The following is a 16,942-nucleotide window of genomic DNA, read 5'->3' as shown; positions in this document are numbered from 1 at the left end:
GATCATAGTGGAGTATTTATTTCTGCTGCACAACGCTGACTACACTCTCTCATCCATGTACCCCGCCATCCCTCAACGTAAAGACAAGCATGCCTAAAAAGGTGGATCCTTTCTCTTTCCACTGGTAACTGATATCAGGTACAAACCTGATCCAATACATGAAGCACAAAGCATCCATCCCCAGTGCCTAATACGCCTTCCTTTTGACTGATACATGAATGAAGACGGTCATCAGGTTTTCTTCTTTCCGGAGTTATGTATTTCCCTCGATGGCAAAGAAAGCTAAGATCATTAACCTACAAACACTGTCCTTTAACGGCGATCTCGGTACTTCAAAGGTCATTCTGCTTTCACTCTTCAGTTTACAATTCGCCATTGCCGTGTTCATGAACACGTGTGATTTAAGCTCAACAAGTTCTTTCGACATTGCCGTGTTCATGAACACGTGTGATTTAAGCTCAACAAGTTCTTTCGACATTGCCGTGTTCATGAACACGTGTGATTTAAGCTCAACAAGTTCTTTCGACATTGCCGTGTTCATGAACACGTGTGATTTAAGCTCAACAAGTTCTTTCGACATTGCCGTGTTCATGAACACGTGTGATTTAAGCTCAACAAGTTCTTTCGACATTGCCGTGTTCATGAACACGTGTGATTTAAGCTCAACAAGTTCTTTCGACATTGCCGTGTTCATGAACACGTGTGATTTAAGCTCAACAAGTTCTTTCGACATTGCCGTGTTCATGAACACGTGTGATTTAAGCTCAAGAAGTTCTTTCGACATTGCCGTGTTCATGAACACGTGTGATTTAAGCTCAAGAAGTTCTTTCGACATTGCCGTGTTCATGAACACGTGTGATTTAAGCTCAAGAAGTTCTTTCGACATTGCCGTTTTCATGAACACGTGTGATTTAAGCTCAAGAAGTTCTTTCGACATTGCCGTGTTCATGAACAGGCGTGATTTAAACTCGAGAAGCTCTTTTGGTTGGCTCGCTCTGAAGGTAGCAGTTAGTTTTGTCTCAGCAACAGTAATGAAAGAGTGGCTCATTCATTCAGTGGAACCTGGTTTCACGGACTGGTACGCTCAGACAATCGACGGATTGCTACGCTCAGCTCAGACAATCGATCACTTTATCCATAAGTCATTAAGACTCTGATTACTTTTTCTGCCTCCAACTGTCCCTGGCGTGCGAGTGCGCTCGTACAAGCCAACCCTTTCCATTTCTTTTTGAAAGGGGGTGGGTGGTGAGGAGGGTAGGGTGCATATTCACTGTTAACAGCACTGGAGTCTCAGCTTGCACGCGGAAGCGTGTGTTTGTGTTTGATTCTCTATCAATAGAAGTTTTTTTTCCCTTAAATTGTGCACATTTATGAAAAGAACACGTGAAAGTGATTTTAAAATCAGTGATTAATAGATAGGTAGGTAGATAGATGGAATACTGCTTTGAAAAATAGAAGCAACTTATATTTACAAGTTACAATGGGCGATGAATTTTAAATAGTTTTGAAACTGAATTTACAAAAGCAACAACAGTAATAATAATCATCATCATCATAGTCAAATCAATTATCATTATTTCTATTGTTATCATTATTACTGTTCTTCTTCATATCATATTATCAATTATCACCATCATCACCATTACTACTACTATTACTTCTACTGCTACTACTGTTGTCACCATCATCAATACATCACGATGCTGTCATTCCAATGTCATTCCAGATCTGACACCATGTCTGGAAAAAAAGACGCGAGAGAGAGAGAGAGAGAGAGAGAGAGAGAGAGAGACAGACAGACAGACAGACAGACAGACAGACAGACAGACAGACAGACAGACTTTCTGACGTCGTGATCAGTATGCTGGAAATGCCTCAGACTATTTCGTATCGTTATGTATCGTTATGTACCCGGTCCCCAAGTTCACCCTTTGGCTATGTGTCAGAAGCCCTGGAAAGCCGGCGACGTTCTGTGTTGTAGGGACCACACAATGAGTTACTGCAGACACGGGAGGGCGGACAGGGGCAAGTGGAGGGGGAGGGGAGGTTAATGGTACAAGGGTATGAACGGTGCGAACAGATGATTCTGTCTCCACCGTTGGAGAGAACATCAATGGACTGATTCTGACCGTGCCCTAGGAGAGAACAACAATGTGTTGTTTCAGACTCTGCCATTTAAGAGAACAGCAATGACTCTCTACCATATCATTTTTAAGGGTTTTTGCAACGGTAAGCCAAATTCGAACCCACAAGAACGAACTGGGTACAGTGCACGACCAGCCATTGTCCATGACGACGAACCACCGCCAAGGTAATTGTTACTCTGTCGTTGGCCAGTGTTTATCACACTGGACCTGGATGACAGTGTTGGCTTGTGAAGCGTCGGGGTGTGCTCTGAAAGAGCGAAGAAGTCATGAGGAAATGGGCGTCGAATGAATAAGCAATAACTCTGAACGATGAAGATTTACTGGGCTTTCGTGTCCGCCCGGGAGAGATTGGATTGAGAAGACATCATAATAGATCAACTTCGAACCATTACAGACAGGGAACATCGGTTTCAAAACATTTTTATACACTGTATAAATAATGCATAACTTAAGGTCATCACAAACAAAAAGCATGTTCAAACACACAGCCTTTCACACAAGCATCGGCGATGTCCCGGAAAGAAATCACAGTAAAAAGGTTTCAACAAAACAGAATAAGATTAAAAAGCAGAAAAGGCAACCGGTTTTGAAAAAAAAGTCATTATCATTAAGAAAAAAAACAACAAAAAATTGAAATGGAAGGAAAAAATACAAATTCTTGTCTCCCAATATAAACAATTAGGACATTACAATATAGAACAAAACAAATCAGATTATATATATATATATATATATATATATATATATAGTCACAACTGACACACAAACCGGGCTGGAAAAGAGTAACGACATCGCAGGCAATCAACTTGGTTATGTTTTGGTGAAGTTTAAAATCAACAACAGCTCTTTTCACTTTAAAATCCGGGCAGCACAAATTGCACTTTTACTTCATTCACATTGAAAGTGGTGATTCTTAAGCCATAACAAATGCCAAAGAAGTTGGGAACGTTCCATTGAATATGTTTGAAAAGGGAAAAAATAACTAATGAAAATACCAGATTGTTACCAAATTCACGAGGGATGATGTTAAAGAACAATGATTCACAAAACATTAACTCCTGCAAAAGTTTAAAATGCTTGATATTAAAGCTGAAAACGGAAAAGTATGCTTACTGAGAGGGGAACAGATTTCTAGAAAACAAAAAGAAAATTAAAGAAAGAAAAAATAATTAGATTCATCTCAGATTTTGTCATGGAATTTTAAACCCAAATGGCAGCTGAAAATGATGAATACAAGCTTTGATATATTCAGGACAAAATGCAACATTATTGGGGAACAGTTGAATCTCATGAATTGTCTGAATTCGCCCACACTGTACACGTTGGAAGCTTTCATTCAACGTTCAGCTGATCTCGTTTTGTACAGATAAACGTCAGGCAGAAAGGCCACCAAATACGAATGTCTAAAGTTTATTGTATTGTATTGTATTACTAATTTTTGTCACAACAGATTTCTCTGTGTGAAATTCGGGCTGCTCTCCTCAAGGAGGGCGCGGCGCTACACTGAGAGCGCTACCCTTTTTTCTTTCTTTCTTTTTTTCCTGGATGCAGTTGTTGTTTTTTTGTTATTGTTGTTGTTTTTTCCTATCGAAGCGGATTTTTCTACAGAATTTTGCCTGAGACAACCCTTTTGTTGCAGTGGGTTGTTTTACGTGCGCTAAGTGCATGTTGCATACGGGTCCTCGGTTTATCGTCTCCTCCAAATGACATCCGAAAGGGTCTCCTGTTGTTACCTGCTTGTGCAGAATTAAGAAAATTACCTCAAAATAAAACCTATTCTTGGTGAACTCAAACACAGTCGTTCTTTAGAATAGAAAAAAAGTACCTTGATGACAATACATTGCTATGATTTTCCATGTCATATTCCGACTTACGATGGAACATGTCTTAAATTTAAAATGAGTTCTCTATTGTATGATAAAATATAAATTGTTCATCCTCCATTGTACTCTTATTTCTGATTGTGAAAGGAAAAAACAAACAAAACGAAACTTTTTCCGTGTATACGCTGACTGAAAATCTACACTCTGCTGTATTGTTCTGTTTTGTTTGTTGTCATCCAAACTACTCTTGTTCTTCAACTTCTGCCTGATAACATTTATCCATATATGTTATGACAAGAAAAACCAAACACGGTCTATCTATATGTTATTTATGTGCTACATATCACATGTCTTTTACATGCAAACTGTAAGAATATAACTGGACACAGGTGTCACTGATATGTATATATGTTATTCAATGGATGATTACAATTCACTGGCATAGAAATAACGTATATGGAATAAAATACAGAATAACAGTGGAAAGGGTAACATCACCATTATCAAAATAACAATTTTTGTCATTTGTGAGATCATTAGCACGCTGTGCGGATGAATGAGTGAATGAATGAATGAATGTGTGTGTGTGTGTGCGTGTGTGTGTGTGTGTGTGTGTGTGTGTGTGTGTGTGTGTGTGTGTGTGTGTGTGTGCGCGTGCGTGCGTGCGAGCAGACCTCTGCAATCTCACAAACACTCAAAGATCAGCATAAAGAGGACCCCAACCAGTTCACAGAACCTTTCGGTAAAGCAGTCCATGCTGACACGCACCCTCCTCCTCCACCCCCTCGCCCTTCGCGTGCGGCGCAGTCTGAACATCAAACACAAAATCCCACAGCACTTTCACCCAGGAGGAATGATGGGGGAGGTTGTCGTAGAACTCTGGAGCCAGCCGTTTCACCTCAGGCAGCCTGGAGTAAGGGATATATGGAAAGTCATGATGCTCGTTATGAAAACCAGCGTTGAAGAGAATCCAGTTCAGCGGTCCGTAGTAAGAATGGGTGGGTTCTCCACCCTTCAGAAAGTAGTGCTCGGAGATGTAATGAGCCGCCAAGGGGTGGAAACTCAATCCGAACGCCAGCCCTAACAGCAAATACATAAGTGATTTGACCCCGAAATTCACGTATATGACGTAATCGAACGTCAGCTGAGAGACGACGTTGACGAGTTCCCAGGCGGAGAGGGGTCTGGGGCACTTGTAGAAGGGCCGCACGGCGTAGAACAACGGGTGGAAGACCATCCACAGGAACTTGGTCAGCGGGTGGTGGAAGAAGTAGGTCTCCAGCTTGCACGGGACGTCCACATCGTCGATGTCGTCGCCGAGGTAGCGGTGGTGCAGGGCGTGGTACTTCTTGAAGGTGATGGCCATGGGCACGGCCAGCGGAAGGTTGCACCAGATGCCCAGCAGGCGGTTCATCCAGGCCCGGCGGTGTCCGAAGGCCAGGTTGTGACCCATCTCGTGCATGGCCACGCCCAGCGACTGGTTGAAGAAGGGGCTCAGGAAGTAGCCCAGGAGCAGGATGCAGGGCCAGGAGCTGTCCTGCAGGAGCCAGGAGAAGAAGATCTGAGCCAGGACCTCGGCCGTGACGATGACGGCGATGAAAGGATCGTACCCCATCAGCCTCTTGATCTCCGGGTGTTTGCGGAGGATCTCCCGCCGTCGGGAGGCGTGGGGCTCCTCGGTGTACTCATGCTCCGGGTCCCACTCCTCCTCCTCCTCCTCCTCCTCGCCTTTCAGGTCTTCTGGCTGGGTGGGTGGGGAGGGGGGACTGAAGGTGGAGCTGTGGCTTGTCGTCATCATGTGTGGCTGGGGTGCTCTTGTGCATTCAGGGTCTGAAACATAAAAACATTTTAAAAAAAATTTCTTTAAACTGGATGAAATGACAAAGCGTTTCTATCTCCTCTTTTCTCTGTCTGCAAGCGTATGTATGTGCACACACACAGACTCACGCACTCATACGCACTCACACGTGCACTCATACGCACGACGTGCGTGAGCACACACACGCGCGTGTATATATGGTGTATGTGTGTTTGGATTTGTGTGCGTGCGATGCAGCCGTGAAATAAAAACTAATAATTTATGATTCTGGGTACTCTCTCTCTCTCTGTTTCGAAAGCTTAGAGCTCTAGAGATTGCTGATATCAACGTGGCTGTGTTCAATGCCTTTATTCTACTTGAAGAAATTCTTTTCAGTTACACAGGTAATGTTCAGTTCATTTCGAGTTAACTTCAATCAGTTTCAGAGAAGGCAAGGTGCGAGAAATATTTCTTTAACCTACATTTTGGAATTGATTAATCACTGATATTTGAAGCTGAGTCTGTGCCGCCATCGTGATTATTTCCTCAGGCGACAAAAGCGTTGTCTGGTTACTGTCCTGGCACTGAGCTCATGTTCTGGTTTCCTGACCATTTCAAACAGTTTACTTCTTTAACGTTCACTTCAACGCGGTGGTTGACTTTAACGTATTTCTTTATCAGTGATACTACGCGGCAAACACAATCATAATAAACACGCACAGACACACGCAAACACAGACACATACACGTACACACTCAATACTTCAACTGCATCCCCCCCCCCTCCCATTCACCCGCCCTTCTCTTTCACACAAACGCATCTGGTCAAACATGATTAGCATTTTAACAGAAAACATCCTATAACAGTCAACCTGTTTTTGATTTATCCATAAAATAAGAATGCAGTGTCAGTTACGCGGGGATCGTTACAACACGGATTACAGCATGAACATTTGAAAATGTAATAATTCCGCTTAAAAAGCTAAATATTGTTACATTTTCAGAGTTCGTTTATTCCCAGCTGAAGGGCAGAATTATTTTCCTTGCAGGTTTTTGTCGCACTTGCAATACTGTCCAGTTTAACATCCTTACCGTGAGTTCGGAGTTCAAATATCGCTGTGCTCAGTGTATCGACGACGTTGTAAAGTAAACGCGTGTGGCCTCTGAAGCCTCAATTTATGGAAATCTCTTCATCCTAGATAAGTAAGGTAGTTTTCTCTCTCTTTCTGGCTGTCTGTCTGTCTTTGTCTCTAGCTGATAAATTCATGACTAATACCGGTTGGTCATATGTAATACTATATCTCGAAAGTACATTGACCCACTCATAGTGTTCACATACATGTAATTAATCCGCATTCCAATTAAACTGTGCCTCGGATAACAGGAAAAGTGTGAGTCTGGTGTAGGTGACGCTTCAACTGCTGACGTGCAAGTTTAGGCGTCGTTTGTTATCACTTGTCAGGAGATCAATACGCCACGCCAAAGATCCCGTGATCCATGACAGCACTCGGTGGGTCATGGGCACAAGAACGTACCAGACATGCACCCCCCGAACACAGAGTATGACTGCCTACACGGCTGGAGTAAAAACTGTCATAATGATAATAATAAACAAAAAGTACATTTGATACGCCCAATCTAATGAAACAAAAGCCCCGGGCGTTTACAATGAAAAATACAATGATGTATGCATACTAAAAACACACGAATACACCCGCACGCACAAAACCTCCCGCTCCAAATGCAACCCACAAACCCACACCCACTCCACACAAGATGTAGACACACACACGCGCGCGCATATGAACATGTGTACGTTTAAAATAGTATATAAAAAATTAGTAGAAGTAAAAACATGGCTAAAACATAAAAGTGAAGACAAGGAGTTATTTACTGGTTTGAATGGCTGGAAATGAATGAGTTTTCCAATAGGTGTTGAAAGAAGGGCAAGAAACAGCATGGCGCACAGGAAACGGGAGTGAGTTCCATGTGGAGGAAGCCTGGACAGAAAAAGTGCGTTTTCCATGTGATCTGGTTCTGTAGGATGGGATTTTTAAGAGACTGTCATCACCTGATGATCGGAGCCGGCGAGATGGAGAGTAGTATTGCAGAAGCTCAGAAAAGTAAGGAGACATGCCAATCATAAATTTGTATCACAGGAGAGAGAGCTTTAATCTATTATTTTCTCAATAGGTAACCAGTGGAGGTTACATACATGTAAAAGCCCACTCCGAGCATACGAGTGAACGTGAAGGTCCCAGCCCACGAACGAAGAAGAAGTTACTTACTCTTGACACAAAAGCCCAAAACGGACAATTCTTAAACAAATTACGTTTTTCCGTCTCTCCGCTACCTGACTGGATTTTTTTTTTAAACAACGCGGTTTGGGTCGAGGCGTGGAAACAGTGAATCCCTGTTTCCTTTGACCGTGTGTGTGTGTGTGTGTGTGTGTGTGTGTGCGTGCGTGCGTGCGTGCGTGTGTGTGTGTGTGTGTGTGTGTGCGTGCGCGCGCGCGCGCGCGTGTGTGTGTAAATACTTTGTATAAACTGGTTGATAAAAGAAAACAAAAACGTAATTTCACACATTCCAATATCTTATAAGGGTATACGTCTTCCAGGTTGAACTGTATTTCCAGCTGGTGTAAATCATATAATTCACCTGTGGATCAGCAACATTTTGTTGGGGTCATTTCCAGTTTGCTACCTGATTAGATCAGCCAAAATCGCGCATTTAAGACAGCATGCCATTCCGCTTCTTGTTCGCAGTTAGAAGAATCAGAAGAAAAGAAGTAGAAAAAACAACAAAAACAAAACAAAAACAAAAAAACACATAAATGGACCACACACATAATGATATTGACCACACTGTCGAGGTGTTCACTGCACAGCAGTATTATAAAGCGGGTACTGGATTAAATGGAATTCATTTTTTGAATATTCCAGTCGGTGATGCGGTTTACTTCTTGTCGATTTCAGCATCCGATAACTACTTTTGTTTTGAAATATCTGATAGGTAAACTCTTGGTAAAAAGATGGGAATAGGTGAAAGCTTCCACTTAAAAAAAAAAAAAATCATTGTCTTTTATTTTGGTTTATAATTTAGAAATACCCTTGCAAACTATTACCTATAATTCATGTACTGACATTACCAAATATGTAATAAGTTATCTTTTCGCTGTTTTGATGGAAAATGTAGTATGAAAATATGACGGTGAGGATGTTGAAGAAACAAATATAACGTTCTATGCAAGGGGGAAAAAAAGTTAAAGGTTCGACTGATACTAACGTATAACCACACTGAAAGTTTTTAGGATATTAGAAAATTGCCTATCATATGTGATCAGGACTGTGTGTTTGCCTTCCAGCGCAACATAATTCTCAACAAACAAAAAAAAGTAAAAAAACCCAAATACATGAATAAAAAAAACTGTGCATTTACGTGCCAGCGCAACCCAATTCAAAACAAACAAACAACAAAGAACAAGAAGATTTTTTTTTTAAGTAAAAAGTAAATTCATAAGTAAAGAAATAAACACTCAAACACAAAAACTCGTTGTTGTTTTTTTAATGTCAGCAAAACATATAATCTGGATATGAAGTTTACACGTCGTCTAACAACAGCAATTCAACAGTCATTGTATGAGAAAGTAACCATAAACTGGGCGATTTCGTGGTGCAAGACAGGGCATAATATCATTATGTGGGCCCTGTGTGCTGATACTGGTAACACATTCCTCGCCCCTCCTCGCTCCGGAGTTGTTGGTCTCGCTGTGTGTGTGTGTTTTATTTATGTATTCATTCATGTATTAATCAATTAACTGATTAACTATTAATTAATTTATCAATTAATTAGTTAGTCAATTTAATCATTCATTTATGTATGTATTTATCAATTCATTCATTTATTCATTCGTTTATTTATCGTTATCATTTGTAGATTAACAGGAATCACACGTGAACAGCCATGAAGGCTTTGCCTTTTTGTTGTTTGGTTATCTTTATGTTCCTGTCTGTATTGTTTGTAGTATAGATCCTGAATATAACACACACACACACACACACACACACACACACACGCACGCACGCACGCACGCACACACACACACACACACACACACACACAATCTCTTTCTCTCTCTATTTCTTGTCTGTTACACTCGAAAGTAAACGAAAAAAAAAAAAGTCCTTTGCTAGTAGACAGTGTATTCTTCCAGAATGAGGTCAACGCCTTTTTTTCTTCTTTTTTTCCCTCTCTTTTTTTTCCTTCTTTTAATCCAGTCCTCGTCGCAGTAACAAGGCAGTACGGCCAGTGGATACTATGATGACGTGTACAACACCACACCACGTTACTACACCACATTACACTACACTGCCTTCACCTGCGCTGCCCTACATTGCACTGCACACTACACTCCATAGCACTGCACGTTACACTACATAGCATCATGCAATACACTGCACTGCACTGCACACTGCACTACATAGCACTGCACGTTACACTACATAGCACTGTGCGATACACTGCACTGCACTGCACACTACACTACATAGCACTGCACGTTACACTACATAGCACTATGCAATACACTGCACTGCACACTACACTGCATAGCACTGCACGTTAGACTACATAGCACTGTGCGATACACTGCACTGCACTGCACACTACACTACATAGCACTGCACGTTACACTACATAGCACTATGCAATACACTGCACTGCACTGCACACTACACTACATAGCACTGCACGTTACACTACACAGCACTGTGCGATACACTGCACTGCACTGCACACTACACTGCATAGCACTGCACGTTACACTACATAGCACTGTGCGATACACTGCACTGCACTGCACACTACACTACATAGCACTGCACGTTACACTACACAGCACTGTGCAATATACTGCACTGCACTGCACACTACACTGCATAGCACTGCACGTTACACTGCACTGCACTGCACACTACACTGCGTTGCACTGCACATTACGCCACACTGCACTGCACGTTGCACAACACGGCACTGCACTACACTGCATTGTTCTGCACACCACACTACATTGCATCGCACATTAAACTACATTGCACTGTACAATACACAACACCGCACCGCACATTAAACTACATTGCACTGTACAATACACAACACCGCACTGCACCTTACACTACATTGCACTGCACCTTACACTACATTGCACCTTACACTACTTTGCACTGCACATTACACAACACTGCATTGCTCACTACAAACATTACAATGCACGTTGCAAAGCACTACAGTGCACAATACACTACATTGCACTGGACACATTGCAATGCACACTACGCTACACTGCACTATACATTGCATTGGACAGCACACTACACCACACTGCATTCCACTGCACATTCCACTGCACACTACAACACACTGCATAGCACACTACGCTGCACACTACAGCACACTACGCTGCACACTACACTGCACGGCACACTACGCTGCACACTACAGCACACTACGCTGCACACTACACTGCACGGCACACTACGCTGCACACTACAGCACACTGCACTGCACGCTACAACACACTGCACTGCACACTGCAACACACTGCACTGCACGGCACAATACGCTGCACACTACAACACACACGCTGCACACTACACTGCACGGCACACTACGCTGCACACTACAACACACTACACTGCACACTACAACATACTGCACTGCACACTGCAACACACTGCACTGCACGGCAAGATACGCTGCACACTACAACACACTACGCTGCACACTACACTGCACGGCACACTACGCTGCACACTACAGCACATTGCACTGCACGCTACAACACACTGCACTGCACACTACAACACACTGCACTGCACACTACAACACACTGCACTGCACACTACACTGCACGGCACAACACGCTGCACACTACAACACACTGCACTGCACACTACAACACACTGCACTGCACACTACAACACACTACACTGCACACTACAACACACTGCACTGCACACTACAACACACTACACTGCACACTACAACACACTGCACTGCACACTACAACACACTACACTGAACACTACAACACACTACGCTGCACACTACAACACACTGCACTGCACACTACAACACACTACGCTGCACACTACAACACACTGCACTGCACACTACAACACACTACGCTGCACACTACAACACACTGCACTGCACACCACAACACACTACACTACACTGCACACTACAACACACTGCACTGCACTGCACACTACAACACACTGCACTGCACACTACAACACACTGCACTGCACTGCACACTACAACACACTGCACTGCACACTACAACACACTGCACTGAACACTACAACACACTGCACTGCACGCTACAACACACTGCACTGCACACTACAACACACTGCACTGCACTGCATACTACAACACACTGCACTGCACACTACAACACACTGCACTGCACTAAACACTACAACACACTGCACTGCACTGCATACTACAACACACTGCACTAAACACTACAACACACTACACTGCACACTACAACACACTACACTGCACACTACAACACACTACACTGAACACTACAAGTTACAACACACTGCACTGCACACTACAACACACTGCACTGCACACTACAACACACTACACTGAACACTACAAGTTACAACACACTGCACTGCACACTACAACACACTGCACTGCACACTACAACACACTAAGCTGCACACTACAACACACTACATTGCACAGTAGAGCACACTACACTGCACACTACAACACACTACACTGCACACTACAACACACTGCACTGAACACTACTGCACACTACAACACACTGCACTGAACACTACTGCACACTACAACACGCTGCACTGCACACTACAACACACTACACTGCACACACTACACTGCACACTACAACACACTACACTGACCACTACTGCACACTATACTGAACACTGCAGCACACTACACTGCACACTACAACACACTGCACTAAACACTACAACACACTACACTGCACACTACAACACACTACACTAAACACTACAACACACTACACTGCACACTACAAAACACTACACTACACTGCACACTACAACACACTGCACTGCACTGGACACTACAACACACTGCACTGCACTGAACAATACACTACACTGCACTGCACACTACAGCACAACACACTACACTGCACACTACAACACACTGCACTGCACACTACAACACACTGCACTGCACACTACAACACACTGCACTGCACTGCACACTACAACACACTGCACTGCACTGCACACTACAACACACTGCACTGCACACTACAACACACTGCACTGCACTGCACACTACAACACACTGCACTGCACACTACAACACACTGCACTGCACACTACAACACACTGCACTGCACTGCACACTACAACACACTGCACTGCACTGCACACTACAACACACTGCACTGCACTGCACACTACAACACACTGCACTGCACTGCATACTACAACACACTGCACTAAACACTACAACACACTACACTGCACACTACAACACACTGCACTGAACACTACAAGTTACAACACACTGCACGGCACAGTACAACACACTGCACTGAACACTACAAGTTACAACACACTACACTGCACACTACAACACACTACACTGAACACTACAAGTTACAACACACTACACTGCACACTACAACACACTGCACTGCACACTACAACACACTACACTGAACACTACAACACACTAAGCTGCACACTACAACACACTACATTGCACAGTAGAGCACACTACACTGCACACTACAACACACTACACTGCACAGTAGAGCACACTACACTGCACACTACAACACACTGCACTGAACACTACAAGTTACAACACACTACACTGCACACTACAACACACTACACTGAACACTACAACACACTAAGCTGCACACTACAACACACTACATTGCACAGTAGAGCACACTACACTGCACACTACAACACACTACACTGCACAGTAGAGCACACTACACTGCACACTACAACACACTACACTGCACACTACAACACACTGCACTGAAAACTACTGCACACTACAACACACTGCACTGAACACTACTGCACACTACAACACACTACACTGCACACTACAACACGCTGCACTGCACACTACAACACACTACACTGCACAGACTACACTGCACACTACAACACACTACACTGCACAGACTACACTGCACACTACAACACACTGCACTGACCACTACTGCACACTATACTGAACACTGCAGCACACTACACTGCACACTGCAACACACTGCACAGCACACTACAACACATTACACTGCACGCTACAACACACTGCACTGCACACTACAAAACACTACACTACACTGCACACTACAACACACTGCACTGCACTGCACACTACAACACACTGCACTGCACTGCACACTACAACACACTGCACTGCACACTACAACACACTGCACTGCACACTACAACACACTGCACTGCACTGCACACTACAACACACTGCACTGCACACTACAACACACTACACTGCACACTACAACACACTACACTGCACTGCACACTACAACACACTGCACTGCACACTACAACACACTGCACTGCACACTACAACACACTGCACTGCACACTACAACACACTGCACTGCACACTACAACACACTACACTGCACACTACAACACACTACACTGCACACTACAACACACTGCACTGCACGCTACAACACACTGCACTGCACTGAACAATACACTACACTGCACTGCACACTACAGCACAACACACTACACTGCACACTACAACACACTACACTACACTGCACACTACATCACACTGCACTGCACTGCACACTACAACACACTGTACTGCATGCTACAACACACTGCACTGCACGCTACAACACACTGCACTGCACACTACAACACACTGCACTGCACGCTACAACACACTGCACTGCACTGCACACTACAACACACTACAACACACTGCACACTACAACACACTGCACTGCACGCTACAACACACTGCACTGCACACTACAACACACTGCACTGCACACTACAACACACTGCACTGCACACTACAACACACTGCACTGCACGCTACAACACACTGAACACTACAACACGCTACAACACACTGAACACTACAACACACTGCACTGCACACTACAACACACTGCACTGCACACTACAACACACTACACTGCACGCTACAACACACTACACTGCACACTACAACACACTGTACACTACAACACACTGCACTGCACACTACAACACACTGCACACTACAACACACTGCACTGCACGCTACAACACACTGCACTGAACACTGCAGCACACTACACAACACAAAACAACACACTGCACTGCACACTACAACACACTGCACTGCACGCTACAACACACTGCACTGCACACTACAACACACTGCACTGCACACTACAACACACTGCACTGCACACTACAACACACTGTACACTACAACACACTGCACTGCACACTACAACACACTGCACTGCACACTACAACACACTGCACACTACAACACACTGTACACTACAACACACTGCACTGCACACTACAACACACTGCACACTACAACACACTGCACACTACAACACACTGCACACTACAACAATCTTTATTATTCCTTTCTGGATATTAAAAAAAACGTGTGCACATGATACAAGGCAACGTAACATAATACAATAAACACAAAACAACACATCTTTATAACTCCCTCCCATTCCCTAATTCTGGAAATCATAATGTACGCACACACACAGCAAGGCTCGAAACGTGCATTCTACCTACATTTTGAGCCAGTATAATTATACAAGCGCATTCATGAAAACATTAAAACATAATAGTAATAAAATAAAAAATAATAAAAATGAAAAAAAAAACCTACTTGGAATTCACCCCGAACATACTGGCTTGCGATTATATACGGACTGTTCTAGATAACACAGAGACGGCAGACATATGGGCCATCCGGTCCTGTGTTGACATACATTAAGGCTGAGAACGAAATGGAATACATTTTGAACTTTTAAAAAATTAAGTTTAAAAGATAAAAAGGCTGAGAAGTAGCAGGACGGGTTTGCAAAGAAGGCTAAGTGGACCGGTTGAGAGAGAGAGAGACAGAGAGAGAGAGAGAGAGAGAGAGAGAGAGAGAGAGAGAGACAGACAGACAGACAGACAGACAGAGATTCAAAATATTCATTACTCAATGATAAAGATTTTAGGCATTGCCTGATCTTCCAGTCTGTTCCTGCGAAAACAAAAAACAATAACGATAAGACACAACAATGATAATGATGGTAAATACTACTACTACTACCACCACCACTACTACTAATGAGAGACAGACAGACAGATAGATAGATAGACAGACAGAGGCAGAACTGAGAACTCAAAATGTTTTAATGTACATCGGCCTTGAGCCACAATACAAAAGGACTGGGGTCGGTAAGGGGTCAAAACAAAAGTTCGTCACGTGTACCATGCATTTTGAAGCGTTGACATTCAAAGTTATACATTGGACATTACGTAAAACGACTAAAGCTGTCAAAATTGCAAATAATACTAAAGGTAATCTAATCATAATACGATGTTTTTCACAATGACCAAGGACAACCGACCGACATACAGTCAGAGAGAGACAGACAGTAAAAAACAGAAATGATTGTCTTGTTTCGCTGCAAAATGACGATGATGAGATGGATACTTTATGGATACTTACATAGCACCTATCCTCGGTCGGAGACCAAGCTCTAAGCGCTTTACAAACACGGTGTCATTTACACAACAGGCTGCCTACCTGGGTAGAGCCGACTGACGGCTGCCACTGGGCGCTCATCATTCGTTTCCTGTGTCATGAGGTCAAGTTTCAGTCACACCAACGCGCGTGCGCGCGCCACACACAGACACTCTCTCTTTCACACACACACACACACACACACACACACACACACACACACACACACACACACACACACACACACATGTCACTTTTTAAGTGTACGGCCGTTTATTTATTACCCCGCCATGTAGGCAGCCATACTCGTTTTCGAGGGTGCGCATGTTGGGTATGTTCTTGTTTCCATTCCCCACCGAACCGCTGACATG

The 16,942-nt window shown here is 43.5% G+C and overlaps 1 protein-coding gene across 6 annotated transcripts in view; it reads right to left on the bottom strand.

Moving 5' to 3' along the window:
- Positions 1-1,727: 1,727 nt before the first annotated feature.
- LOC143286866 (sphingolipid delta(4)-desaturase DES1-like) overlaps positions 1,728-16,942 on the bottom strand; it is a 17,984-nt gene continuing 2,769 nt past the window's right edge. For 3 of the 6 annotated variants that reach the window (XM_076594746.1, XM_076594749.1, XM_076594748.1), the window contains exon 2: positions 1,733-5,800. In XM_076594746.1, coding sequence (XP_076450861.1) covers positions 4,698-5,800 — 1,103 coding nt within the window. In that variant the 3' untranslated portion in view covers positions 1,733-4,697. Of the gene's footprint in view, positions 5,801-7,662; positions 7,678-16,040; positions 16,080-16,942 lie in introns of those variants that run through there. The other 3 variants (XM_076594751.1, XM_076594750.1, XM_076594747.1) reach the window with 3 other exon arrangements.

The sequence above is a fragment of the Babylonia areolata genome, chromosome 10 (genome assembly GCF_041734735.1).
Source record: "Babylonia areolata isolate BAREFJ2019XMU chromosome 10, ASM4173473v1, whole genome shotgun sequence".
NCBI classification, from domain to species: Eukaryota; Metazoa; Mollusca; class Gastropoda; order Neogastropoda; family Buccinidae; genus Babylonia; species Babylonia areolata.
The sequence above is the reverse complement of the archived record's forward strand: the minus strand, read 5'-3'. Positions and strand labels throughout refer to the sequence as shown.